Below are 13,758 nucleotides of genomic sequence, written 5' to 3'. Positions count from 1 at the left end.
AAAAGTTTGAACTCCTAAGCCTTATATTAATTCAACTTGGCATATCATTTCACTCACACTTCTTCTAAGTTTGAAATTGAAGAGATTTCTCTTTAAATTCAAGATGAAAGAAGACATTTGAAGAGAAACAATAAGAGAATTCCTTAATTTTGTGAAGGAACTATATCAACTTCTTAAAGGATTTCATCCTCTTTCAGAAATAAAGATAGATTTTCCATCAAATTTCAAAGTTAAAAGTATAATTCTCAGTCCAAAATTCGAGTTGTGGACTGATGTTTTTCATCAATTTTTTGTTTCCAAGGCTGATTTTCACAAATTTTACTAAGTGTTGAGCATATTATTTTCATCCATAGTCTGATTTCTTCATAGAATTTCAAATTTATGACAGGTTGAAGGTAAAGAGTCGAGACAATGAAGTTTGAAATCAAGAATTAAAATCTCATCAGACATAGAATTCACATGTTGAAAGAAATGTTAACTTAATTTCTTTGTCTTTTTTCAGGTAATAAATGACCACTCAAGGAGTAATTTCAAGGAAAGTTCAAATGAAGTTTTCCAACAAGGGATCACAGCTAGAATCTAAAATCACTTCGAAGTGGAAGAAGGCTGGAGACACCAACCTTGGTCATGTTGACTTCAAGGACTTCAAGAAAAAATGTACGGACAAGACGGGTTCCTACCTACAACAATCACTCAGAGGATGATGAGAAACAATATTGTTCAAGCAACTAGACTTCCACCTGTAGTTCAGCGTAATGAATTAATTATAGAATGTGCCAGACACTACAATGCCTAGGAAAGACGGATTGTGGCATCTGATGGAAGAATACTATCCTACCTCAGAGAAGTTGCTATCAAAGAAGCATTCAAGATTCCTAACTACCATGCAACCATGTTCAAAACCAAAGAAGAAACTATGAGGCTTTACCAAACACAACTTGAACCTTGTGCAACAAATATCAACAAGCTATGGTTGGAGAAACCATGGCCTCACCACACCAAGATGCCAATAAACTTCTTCGTATAGATTTTAAAGAGGACTACGTAGATATCATCTTGCTACTCAATAGAGTCATGGAAAATCCTCAAGGTGCACCATTTTAAACCTAGATGTATTATTTCATTGATGAAATCACTACTGGTGTCAAGATGATGGATTGGGCGAGAATAATTAGTGATACTATAGATGAACAACTAAGAAACTTGGAAAGAACACAATCTTTCTATATGAGTTCTTATGTTATTTACCTACTTGCCAGAAGCTATAGGTATAGAGGATTAAATTGTAGAGGCACAGTGGGTAATGGTGAAAATGAAATCAATGTACATGATTGTTACCCACAATTGTTGTTTCAGAAGGAAACTCATTTCATGTGAGTGAATGACACATTCCTGATGTACATCACAAAAATATTACAAGGAGGAAATCATCAAAGACTAACACAAGAAGCTAAGGACTTGATAAGTAGGTTTGGATCCTAGTTTATTCACTATCCAAGGTTCACATACTTGAGAGTTTAGGGATTTACTGTATGTCCTTACAAACTTCTAATTTATCCCATCAATAGAATGATCGTACTTGAAGTCTTGAGACAATTAGAGACATATGAAAGCTTCTAGAGAGGAAAACACAAGGCTAGAATTTCTTTTCCATTTTTTATTGGAAAAATGCTAGAATCTTGTTCAACAACACAAGCAACTGAAAAATGCAAGGATAGAGATGCAATGGTATCCATTTATATTCTACCGATCCAGAGCTAACTTCGATCCTCATAATCATATTGGATCAGTAAATGGTGAAAAGTACAAACATATGATTGATCTTGAAGACTTTTGGGCTAATGTAGCTGATGAATTTGAAATTAGGAAAAAAATATGGTCAAGACAACCTGTGAATTTGATTAGGACAACCAGAATTTTCCATGTGCCTGACTAGTTAGAAGATGATGGAGAATACACACAACCACAATATTATGAAGACAAACCTCTTTCTGCAATAAGATGGTCTGATCTTGAACTCGCAGATTTGGCCATCTTGATGAGGCTAGTGGTTAAGTATACATAATGGTGGGTTGATCAACAAATCCAAGGGTTGAAAGGAATAAATATACCTCTAACTTACAATTTAATGGGCATTATGGAATCACTCCCAATAATGATGAAGCATCTCAAAATGCTGAGCCACCAGAGTATAAGTTCAAGTAAGAGAAAGGAAACAACTAAAGGTTCTGCAAAGACAAAAGGAAAGAAAATTGCAAATGAAGGAGTTGTTGGAAAGAAGCAAAAGTCAAATCAATCTCATTCCTCTATCAACGCCTCATCCAAAAATTTAAACAATATATAAATTACTCAAGATGAACCACTAGGTGAAGTGGAAATCCCTCCCCAAATCCATGAATAATGAAATGCAAAATCTATTCAATAGGAAGTTCAAGAGCAACCATTTGCTTCAAACACAAAAATAATAGAATTGAAAAATAATGAGATATATATCCTAGATGGAGAAATTTTAGGAAGAAATGATTTTCGCTCTTCAAGGAGTTGAGGATAATCCTGATGATAAAAACAATCAAGAGGATGAAGATATTGAGTAGCCCACAATCCCCGATTGGCTAAAGGAAAGGATGAAAGTGAAAGCACTTGTGGAAATTCAACAAGAAGATGATACAACGAAATTCCTAGCTAGATTAGAAAAGGTTGCAATAAGAAAACAACCAGGAAGTATTCCTTGATCCAAAAGGATGATGCAATATTTTGTTTAGTTCAAGTGGCTATGCTAAGAGTTGATAAGGCAAAAGAAGATATCACTCCTGAAGAGTATGAAATAATAGCTATTGACTTAGGCCCAACCACTAAAGAGCAATAAGTTCAAGAAATGGATGATTTAATCAAGACAATCAAGGAAAGATTGAAGAAAGAAGTAGAAAATAAAGAGGAATTAAAGATAGATAAATCTCTAGCACTTGATCAATCCTATTGCTCAAGGAGATGCAACAGTCCCTTCGCCTTTGGCTCTTCCATAGGAAACAATGGAAGACTTTGAAGAGATGAAGGTTACAACTAGGGAAACTAAGGAATGGATGGTAGACATCAATAATGAAGCTGTCACGTTTGTGGAAGAGTTGATGTTAGCATATGGGGAAGCTTCTTTATTACTATCTAGAATTTAAGACATGGAAGAAATGTGGGAAGATCTTTAAAATATTCAAGATAATGTAATCCCATGCTTGAAGGTGTTGAAAGGAATTCCCAAGTAGGAGTTAATAGATGGACAAGTAATTGCAGCTGGAGACATATATGACTTTAACACATGGTATCGGGCATTGATAGCAAGAAATGAAATTTTGGAGAAGGTAAAGGTTGATGGTGTCAAAATTGAAGAACTGATTAAAAAAATCAAAATAAGATTTTCCTTGTGGTCACTGATGTGCTTGAAAAGGAAGCAATTCAAGAAAATGAAATGAACATGGAAAATTTGAAGGTCAAAGCTCAAGAAAATTTCTTCACTTTCACAGGACTGATCCTTAAGAAAAAATTGACAAAGGCATCCACCTTCTTTTCCATCAAATATGCCTTTCATAGACAATAATTGGATTGGGAAAATGCTTTTGCCACCTATGTTGATGACTTGGACATGATCAAATTCAAGATAAACATGCTTCCATATGTCACAATGGAAAAGGTTAATCATCTCGTGTTCAGGTTCATCGAATATGCCACCACAGAAAGGGGATAAGGGACACATTCTTCTAGAAGAAAGCTCCATGTTCCATGTGTCTTTCTTTTACTTGCTCTTGTTGGATAACTATTGTAAACCCTAATTAGGGTATCTGTGTTTTGATCTCAATTGTTGATCTCTATTTGATTTGGGCCTTTCACTCATTTTACGACTCTATATAAACCCCTCTTCTCTCGTTTGTATAGATAGATTGGTCAAATTGTTTCTTAAGACCATTAAGACAATAAAGTTCATTTGTATTGCTTTGAATCTCTATGTTATCTTATAGTTGCATGGTTTCATATTTTCTTCAACATAGAATATAATTTGCTTTATGAAAGTTATTAAATAAATGCAAGATTTGATAGTATTGATTGGTGAAATTGTTGCTCATACTTTTGATGAACAAATGCTTTTTGTTCAATGTGCAAAGTTAGCCTGAGCGTATTTTGTGGAGTTTAACTTCTACCTTCAGATAAGTATTGTTAATTTTGATGGTACTATTCATGGTATGAAAATTTTAAGCACAACCCTTGAAGATTGCAGGTCCACTTTGTTTAGTTGTTTATGTTGGAAAACCAAAGTGTGGCTTAGTTTCATCCAATCATTTCCATCTCTTAAATTCCCAGGAATAGTATAGAATCCTTGAATCCTTTTCCTTTTTACCCTTTTTGGAAATCCAAAATTAAGAGTAAATCCCCCAAATAAAGAGTTTTTATAGCTGAAAGTTTTCATTGTGAATGAAATTTGCAAGTCCCCCTTGGACTACCAACAAACATCACCAAACAAGCTATATCCAACTTTAAAGTCGCTAGTTCACATTAAAAACATTGGAATTGCCATATGATCTTCTTTGCAATCTTAGCATACGAGGTGATTTTATTAATGAGAGGATAAAGTGTCTTTTGGGCATTTTTTTATTCCGTGTTCGGTGTGTCATAAAACATGCACCAACAAGTCACAAAATTTGAAATGTTGACTATTGCTACTGATCCGGAGGGGATTCCCATACGACCTCTACAATCATCTCCATGAAAGTGTTTTTAAATTCTTAAAATTTGTTAAAATTTTGTTGAATAATCTACACAAAAAATTATAGGCAATCGATAATGGAATAATTTTGTAAACACAATGCTTAAACTGTGACGATTGAAAGTTGAGCAGTTTTATTTGAACATTGAAAATGGAACAACCTCTAAGAAGTAAAGATTGGGAATGAAGCAACCTCTATAAATATATATCATAGTTTTGGAGATTATAACAATAAATGTGCATAAAATGGCTTAAGTAGGTGAACTGGAAATAATCTTGGCTACTTCAAGTAACACTTATTGTATTCACAAGAAAGTTTCAAACAATGAACTTTTAATCGCATCCAATCCTAGGCATTACTGAAAGGGATGACCAAACATGTGAAGTAAATAAGGAAAAGGATTGACCTCATATGTGGAAGGACGAAGATTATAATTCTATAAGATTTGATGGAAAATGATGATGACATTGATTTCAAAAGGCCACACAACTATGCATTAGAGATAATTCTTTGAGGACATATGATCTTTTATGCTTAACACCTGGTGGTGGTTAGTTTAGGGAAATAAAATTCATCAGAAGGCTTATGCCATATTGATATATATTTCAACCAATTTATATACCATATAAAATTCTATTATGCCTTCAATTTGAAGATTCTTTTACTATATTACATGATAACCATGAAGCTAGCTTACATCATCATTTTCTATGTCCAAACAAAAGTTAAGGAATTCAATTCTTCACTTATTTTGTAGGGAAATATATGACTCAATCATTGTCCTTAAATTAAAATAAAAAAAATATATTATAATTTCTATTTAAAAAAAATATCTATAAAAGTTCAAGAGATATTATTTTCTTAATACTTAATTTTATTAAATTTCTTATTCAAACAAATAGACACCTTGAAAATGATATTTCTACATCTTTTACATATTTTTTTTTAAAAGGTATGAATATTACAAATATTTCATGAAATACTAATCAAATCCATAAAATAATGTGAACAAAACTTTAACAACTAATTGATTGTTTGGATAACCTCTACCTTTATATTTTTTGATGGAGGTTCAAACCTACAAGCACGACAACCAGCAAGGGCACAAAGTTCGCAAGCACAACAACCCAATGAGGGCCTTCATAAAGTAGTTTTAGCTACCCAATACAAGGGCACAAGCCTATATGCTGAAACCTCTTCGACTAAAAGCCAAGGATTGAGGTGAAACCTCTTCGATTAAGAGCCAAGGACTAAAGGGTATCCATTCTACCAAATTCACCCGGGGCATGATCCCGACCTCATCCCTTATGATGTCAGAGACTTAATCCTTGGTGGGCTCATTTGGAACCATTCAACTTCACTAACATACTAAGGGTCCATTGGCTAAGATCCAAGGACTAAGGGGTATCCATTCTGCCAAATTCACCCGAGGCATGATCCCGACCTCATCCCTCATGATGTCGGAGCCTTGCACTCAACAAGACTTAATCCTTGGTGACCTCATTTAGAACCATTCAACTTCACTAACATACTAAGAAGCTACCGACTTTACCTTCATATTTAAAAAAAAATGAGTAACCCAAATCCACTTGAGATTAAAAAAAACAAACAAGAACATGGAGTCACATGGAGTTCCCATCCAAAGTCTAAAGCAAAAGAAAAGAATCTTACAAAGTCCAGTTTTACCTTTATTGTATTACTATTTTTACTTTAGTATATTAAACTTTTATTAAAAAAGAAGAAGGTTGAGCTTAGAATTCAAATTGAAAAGCAAAGGGCCGACGGAATAATATAATTAACGAAAACAATAAAAGTATTTGAAGAGGCAAAGGCACAAGCATTTTTAAGGTACAGCGCAGAATCTTAGTTCTTTTGTCTGCTGTCCTAGCTAAGAATTTTCTTCTTGTGCTTTTCCATTCGGCTCTAAGCAGCAGATCTCAAAATCTCTCAAGCAAATTCAAGAGAATTATAAATTTCAAGGGTTCAGGGATTCAAATCCAGGGTTTAGGGTTTCAAGTGTAGGGTTTAGTGTTTTAAATCAGACAGCAGCTAGATCTTTGGCTGGTTTCTTCTTCTTGTTTTGGATTCGTTGGTGAAATTGGTTTGCGGTTCGAATTTGAAGAGTTCAGGCGTTGGAATCTCTCGAAGATATGGCAAATGCTCTGGACATGTCGTTGGATGATTTGATAAAGAACAATAAGCCTTCTTTTCGTGGAAGGGGCAGAGGAGGCGGTGGCGGTTTTCGCAGAGGGGGCTTCCGGGGTGGCGGCGGTTTTCGTGGCGGCAGAGGAGGAGGAGCCGCGCGCAGAGGAGGAAGAGGAGGAGGGTTGCCGGTTCGTTCAACGCCGTATACGATTGCAAAGGCAAGCAAGAAATGCCAATTTCTTTATTTCCGCTAATTAGGTTTCAAAAAAAGAAAAACCCAAGCGCTTCAGTCCACGGCGTCGATGCCCAAAATATAGTGAAATGACTCTGGAAATTTTACTATTTTATCTGTAGACTAAACCCTGAAAAAAAAAGAGAAAAGAAAAAAAGAAAAAAGAAAAAAATTCTGTTGTTAATTTTGACAAGACCAAGGTTTGCAAACCCTAATTCAGAAATCCTAAGTAGTCTTCATTGGCCCAGTTGAATGAAAATTGAAGCAGTTTTTACCATCTTTGGGGATTACCTGACAGTGTATTTGTTTGTGGGGATTGCTAGTGTTAAATTTTGACAAGATCCAGATTTCCAAACCCTAATTCAGAAACCGTAAATAGCTGTACTAAAGAGATTCATTAGGCCATCCAGCTGAGCCGAATGAAAATTGAAGCAGTATAACATATCTTTATATATTTGGTGGAGCGAATATCAGTCTTGGGGATTGCCAACTTTACAGTATTTTCTGGAAAATGCTAGTGTTGCAGGGAAAAATGATTCAAGGTGGAGTTTTCTGCAAAATTTAGGACAACACGTAGATTTCCCTCACAAGAAAACAGCTTGGATGTTAAGTGTTGTGTTTTTTGAGGGAAAATATGTGGTTTCTGGCATACCCCTGATATCAGGACATATACCAGCCATATTGCTTGTCATCACATTACAAGAAAATGTTCAAAATTTTAGCATGAATGATTGATGTCTTTTGAGGTTAAAAAATATGGTTTCTGGCAATCCCAAATCTCAGAACATATATCAGCTGTATTGTTTCTCTTCATATTACAAGAAAATGTTGCATTGTTAACATGAAAGGTAGACTTTGGCAATCCCCAAGTTTCAGGACATCTGCCAGCTGTCCTGCATCTCTTCACATTACAAGAAACTGTTGCATTATTAGCATGAAAGGTAACTATGGTATGTTGTTTTTCAAGGCCAACAGAAAAGTTACTCTTAGCCAATAGCCGGTTCAATTGTTGGGGGTTCTTGCAAATTTTCTTGTAAATGGAAGTATCCAAGGATTCTAAGAAGAAATAAGCAAGAGAACCACTGCTCTAAGGCATGCTGCATAGCTGGCTGGAGGCCCTGGTTCAGTTCACCACCTTGCTGATTCTTTCACTCCACATGGATCGGTCCTTGGAGCATAAACTGACAAATGCTGTTTCTTAACCATTAATCATAAGCGCTTGATCTGAACAGCTCATGTGGTTGGTTTTTTCCTTTAGCATCTCCGAGGAGGAGGTATCTGTAGATGGATGTGTGGTTATCACTTATCAGTATCTTCTATGTTATAATTGCTGAATTGATGTCATTTTGGTTATAATTTTATGTGTACTTTTCATGCTTTCTCTTTGGAATCTTGTGAGTATTACATGTGCTAATAAAATGTGTATGCTGCTGAATCATGTTATTGTTTAAAGCAGTCTTTCAGCCGAGCCAACGGTGCTATTTGGCAGAATGACTTGTTTGAGGATAGCATGGAAGCCTTAGGTATGCCGTATGGAATTGAGACTGGAACCAAATTGTATGTCTCCAATTTGGATTATGGAGTTTCAAATGATGATATGAAGGTTTGTATTTATTTCATATATCTAGAAACATTTATTTGTTATTTTCTTATCATATATAGTTATTTGTCTTGTTCTGTACCTTGGTTTGTTTTGCTCAATGCTTCTACCAAAGTTTAGTTTGGAACGGGCTTTTGTTATGACCTAATACTGGAGAGCTCTTTCTATTTCTCTTGTGGTTTTTTTACTTCTGTTCTAGTTAAGTGCTCCTATGCAGTTTACCATTTATTCATTAGTTTTATCATTTATGATTAAGAGCTTTTTGACTCTTAGAGTGTGTGTTATTGTCTATCCAATCTTTGGTGAATGAGATAGATGAATGAGTTCAGGACTTTATGAAAAGCCTTATCTTTATCTTAATAAATGATGTTTATTGCAGCAACTTTTCTCAGAGGTTGGTGAACTCAAAAGGTGTTCAATTCACTATGACAGAAGTGGTCGCTCAAAGGTTTGTTGTTTAACTTGTTTTCCTTTTTGCAAGAAACTTTTTTTTATATGACAGTTATATATTTTTGCTCATTGGAATAGCTTAGTGTTTTTGTGATGTCCACTACTTATTGAGTTTTTTCTATAGCTTAGTAACATGATTGCTTATACTTTCAATTAATGTCTCTTATTTGTAAAATGTAATCAATAATGGTAGTTGGAGCTTAATATCATTATTTAATCTCATTCTGTGGAGGGGAATTTTGGTAGATGATATTAGTAATATTTGAGTGGAGTTCTTCCTCTATGTTTTTGGATTTAGCTATGTAACGAGCTCTATGTTTGCAATTTTTTTCATTGCTTTCATCCTGATGTTGGATCTCTAATGTGTTAAAAAATGTTGATGTCTTTCTCTCTCTGCATCGTCCCATAGTGAGGGGAGGGTAATCCTGAAGTTGGATCTCTAATGTGTTAAAAATGTTGATGTCTTTCTCTCCCACAGTGAGGGGAGGGTATTCCCAGCCTTCCACTTGCACCACAAAATTAATATCCCTAGTCTCCTGGAGATGTTCTGTATCAACTTGGGTAAATAACGAATCCTAGTTCTCTTGAACATGTTGAACGCTACCCACCAATACCATAGGGACATTAATGATGTTGTTTTCAGTTCTCATATAAGCTGTTTCCGTTGCTACATAGTGGGCTGAACCTGAGTCCCCCCTTAGCCCAAAAAGTCTCATAAAGAAAGAACAGAAAAAAAGTAAAAACCTATCCTAACCTTGTAAGCAGTAGTCTATTTACAATATATTGTATGTATGCCATATATATAGATTTATCATTTAATTTGTATTTGATTTATCAAATATCACTTGTTCTGTTTTTTAATGTTATTTATTTCGTGCAAATGATAATATTTTATTTATAATCTAATATTTTTTCTATGGCTGTACTCAAGCTCTATGAAACCTCAGTAAAAAGAACTGGTCAATTACCCATGCCCGTACCTGATTAACCAACTTAGCTTAAAGAAGATGATGAATCTTTCATCCATTCGCTTGGATCTCTTTAAACTTTTAAAGCAATTCCTTACTTCATTTGTTTTTTTTTTAATTTATTTATTTTGTGCAAATGATAACTATTTTAATATTTTTTCCATTACTGTAGTCAAGCTGTATGAAACCTAGGTAAAAAGAACTGGTGAATTACCCATGCCTGTAACTGATTAAGCAACTTAGCTTAAATCTTTGAAGTAATTCCTTCTATATTTCATTTCCCTGTTATAAGAGACAATTTTTCTCTGTCATGATGTTTGAATGTGCTCAATACCAGCTTAATGTGCTTAATGTTTGAATTTGCTCATTCTTTCTTTTCTGATACTTTATTTTTTATGTCAACCTTTTCTATAATAAAAATTCTTAAATTTTTCAACTTCCTAAATGGAATGTAAAATATGCAAAAACCCGACAAGTAAGCAACAATTTTCGTTTTTGTGGGAAAAATAATTTTTGAGTACACGGATGTTTTGAACTATGGGGAAAGAATAGAATCTATGAAAGTTTAATGGTCTTGACAGATGTCATAGAACAAAAATAAACTGCCATGATAATGAACCGAAGTGGTAGGAAATGTCATCTTACACCCTTGACCTTAGTGATACAATTAAGATTTTGAAGAACTAGCACTAGACAGAGACCCTATGTGCACACAAGCTGGTTCATTATGTAGGATGCATTTATGTAGTCCAATCCAGTAAACGTTAAGGGTATTTATAATCAAGTTGAATTTGGGGGTGTTCCTGAATGTGTCTTCCTGGGCATAAGTGTCCATTAGTAAACCATGGTAAATTTAGGGATTTGAAACTTTCACTTTCTTGGTGAACTTTCATATGTTCTGGAAAATGGTGGGATGTCATGATACATTGTTCGAGTCCTTTTGGGGTTTTATTTCATTTTGACTAAAACTGGTTGTCTTGCTGCTGCTCTGATTGTGGACAATTTCATTGCTATATTTGGGAAGGCATTGCCATTGTCTGTCTACAAGAGACATTTCTATTTAATGCTTTCCATTTGACTTAAACTGTTACATTTTATCCACGGTAGCATTCAGTTGACAATTTGTGAATAGGTGCACATATGTTATGCTGCTCCCTCTCTGGACTAACAATAACAGGTTATGGATCGTGAAAAAATTTCTAACCAATATCAGAGAAAGTTGAGAAGCACACTAAAAAGAAAATGTTGTGGAACCATGTTTATGATGCCTTGTGGTTTGTATTTTAATAGGTGAATAATTGTAATTAAAGTCTTTAATGCCTTTGTTATCATGTCCTTCAAGTTTTGACATCTTGATTTGTTTGTTGTAAATTAATTTAAGTGTTTTGAAAATTCTGGTTTTTCTTGTTCATCTTCTTCTAAAAGGGGGCCTGTTGCAACTGAAATGGAAAAACTACAGTGAGTTTAAGTTTGCATTGAAACTGTGTTTTTTACATAATTTCTAAGAAAATGAGGAAATGTTAAAAACTAGAATGAGCTTTAAGCCTCAACAGTGAACTTAAATGTGTTTTGAAACCATGGTTTCCATATCATTGGAACTAGACAGTCCTTGGGATGAGGACCATATTTTTATCATACTAGTTATACTAACATGGTTCAATGTTGGAATGTGAGAACATACCTTTGCTTTGTAGTGAAATTTGAAAACTGGGGAAGATGACTTAAAGTTATTGTCATATTGTGACAGGGTACAGCAGAGGTAGTGTTTGCAAGGAAGGGTGATGCTCTTGCAGCAATGCAGAGATATGATGGAGTCCAGCTTGATGGTAAACCCATGAAGATAGAGCTTGTTGGTACAAATTTGAACTTGCCTGTCTTGACTGGAACATCTTCTGTAAGAGGACGTGGAGGTGCTATGACGTATGTCATCTTCAAACGTTTAACACTTTCTTTGGATAGTTGGTCAATCTTTATGTATCTGTTTTGTCAATACATTTACTTTTATCTGTTTAGTGATGTTGAATCATGGATGTGCGCACACAATCATCAGATAAATAGTACTTCTTTCAATTGTATAATTTGTGCATGTTAGTTGAACTATCTCTCGAATTCTTTGGCTGATTCTAAATATTGTTTTCATTTCTTCTCTGTGATGTAGAAGGGGATTTTCAGGAGGTATGAGACGAAGAGGTGGTGGTGGTGGGTGAGTAACAACTGCCATCTTCTAAAGTTTTTTTTAAATTGATGACTCAATATTGTAGCATATGAAAGGTGTGAATGTTAAAAAAGAAGTTTTCTGTGAAACAGCTGGAACCGTGGCCGCGGCCTTGGTTTTGGGCGTGGGCGTGGGCGTGGACGTGGGCGTGGAAGAGGTCGAGGCAGAGGCCGCAGAAGCCAAGTACCAGAGAAGTCTGTGGAGGAGCTTGATAAAGAACTCGAAACCTATCATGCTGAAGCCATGCAAACATCATAGAGGGTGTTGTTATTATTGAAGATCCAGTTGCAATCAAGCTTTTGTCAAAGATGTTCCAATCCTTTTGTTGAGAATACTAACGAAGACAGGTGGTGGAGAGAAAGCTGCCATTTTTGGTATTTTTGTTCATTCTATAGGGGTTATCCCTCCAGTTTATGCTACCTAGGATTTTTTTGGGGTCTTCTGAAACATCTATTGGTTCAAATTGCTTTTGTCTGTGAGATTTACTTCTGTAATTACTGAACTTTCCAAGGGACAGAGATAGTAGTTTATCTGAAGATGGGTGTGCCATAGCGTGTATCTATACTGTCATTCTTGTCAGTTATTACCTGCACATTTGAAAATGTCCCATACAGATACATGGTATGAGAAATTGCCTTGTAAGCTTTTATCAATATGGAAGTGAAGAATGGTAGTAACTAGGAAATTGGAAGCAGTAAAGTTTTTTACCAAGATTAGATGCTTAGTGATAAATTAGTCATTTCAATTCTAAGTTGGCGAGAGATTTCTTGTATGGATTGCAGAACCACTCTATTCAATTGATACATCACTCTCTAGCGCAGATGTTCGTGTTTTTTACATATAGATGTGCTATTTCCAGCTTTACTTAGGACAAGCCTAACAACCTTTTGATACCCATCCTCAGTCACAGTGAAGATTGCAAGAGAATACACATTTGTAACGAGACTTCCAAATTTTATTTAGTAATGGCCTTGAATTATTTTAGATGTGGAGCAGTATTTGTATTATAATGGAAGGTTTCACGTTCATTATTCTTGTTGAATTTTATTTTAGTCTGAAACAAATTATTTTCAGGCTTGCCAAGAGTCCCTTCAATGGTAACTAAGTTAAAAACCTCTTCCGATTGGATTGTTTTCTTGATATTTGACAAAGATCTAACTTAATAAACATAAATTATTTTTATTGCTTATATCATATGGCAATTGTTAAATCTTAACAAATATCGGTGATTGTCTCCATATTATTTGATATTCTATGAATTTGAAAAATGATTTTTGCAACTAGAGGAAGAGGCAAATATTAAAGCTAATACAATTTGTAAGAGTTGGTATAGAATGGTCTATATCACGGAAGATTTTTTTGAAAATGTAGCCACCATCCAATAGCTTTAATGAAAG

At 34.8% G+C, this 13,758-nt stretch overlaps 1 protein-coding gene across 2 annotated transcripts; it reads left to right on the top strand.

Annotated features, from left to right (window-relative positions):
* Nucleotides 1–6,519: 6,519 nt before the first annotated feature.
* On the top strand, nucleotides 6,520–13,394 carry LOC131060595 (THO complex subunit 4B). Of its 2 annotated transcripts, none has more exons than XM_057993885.2 (6): nucleotides 6,520–7,114; nucleotides 8,585–8,731; nucleotides 9,108–9,176; nucleotides 11,894–12,066; nucleotides 12,305–12,349; nucleotides 12,454–13,394. In XM_057993885.2, the coding sequence occupies exons 1-6, from the start codon at nucleotides 6,902–6,904 to the stop codon at nucleotides 12,617–12,619; spliced, it is 813 nt and encodes a 270-aa protein (XP_057849868.2). In that variant the 5' UTR covers nucleotides 6,520–6,901; the 3' UTR covers nucleotides 12,620–13,394. The 2 variants fall into 2 exon arrangements, with proteins under 2 accessions (XP_057849868.2, XP_057849869.1); XM_057993886.2 differs by having other exon boundaries at nucleotides 7,007–8,402.
* Nucleotides 13,395–13,758: the final 364 nt, after the last annotated feature.

The sequence above is a fragment of the Cryptomeria japonica genome, chromosome 2 (assembly GCF_030272615.1).
Source record: "Cryptomeria japonica chromosome 2, Sugi_1.0, whole genome shotgun sequence".
Taxonomy (NCBI): domain Eukaryota; kingdom Viridiplantae; phylum Streptophyta; class Pinopsida; order Cupressales; family Cupressaceae; genus Cryptomeria; species Cryptomeria japonica.
This window is presented reverse-complemented; position numbering and strand designations above follow the sequence as displayed.

What these genes read in the sequence shown, in the direction of transcription:
- LOC131060595 (XM_057993885.2), top strand. Translation starts at nt 6,902, where the DNA reads ATGGCAAATGCTCTGGACATGTCGTTGGATGATTTGATAAAGAACAAT. An exon ending in GGACGTGGAGGTGCTATGAC is followed by an intron (nt 12,067 to 12,304) that starts GTATGTCATCTT and finishes TCTGTGATGTAG; the next exon opens with AAGGGGATTTTCAGGAGGTA. An exon ending in CGAAGAGGTGGTGGTGGTGG is followed by an intron (nt 12,350 to 12,453) that starts GTGAGTAACAAC and finishes TCTGTGAAACAG; the next exon opens with CTGGAACCGTGGCCGCGGCC.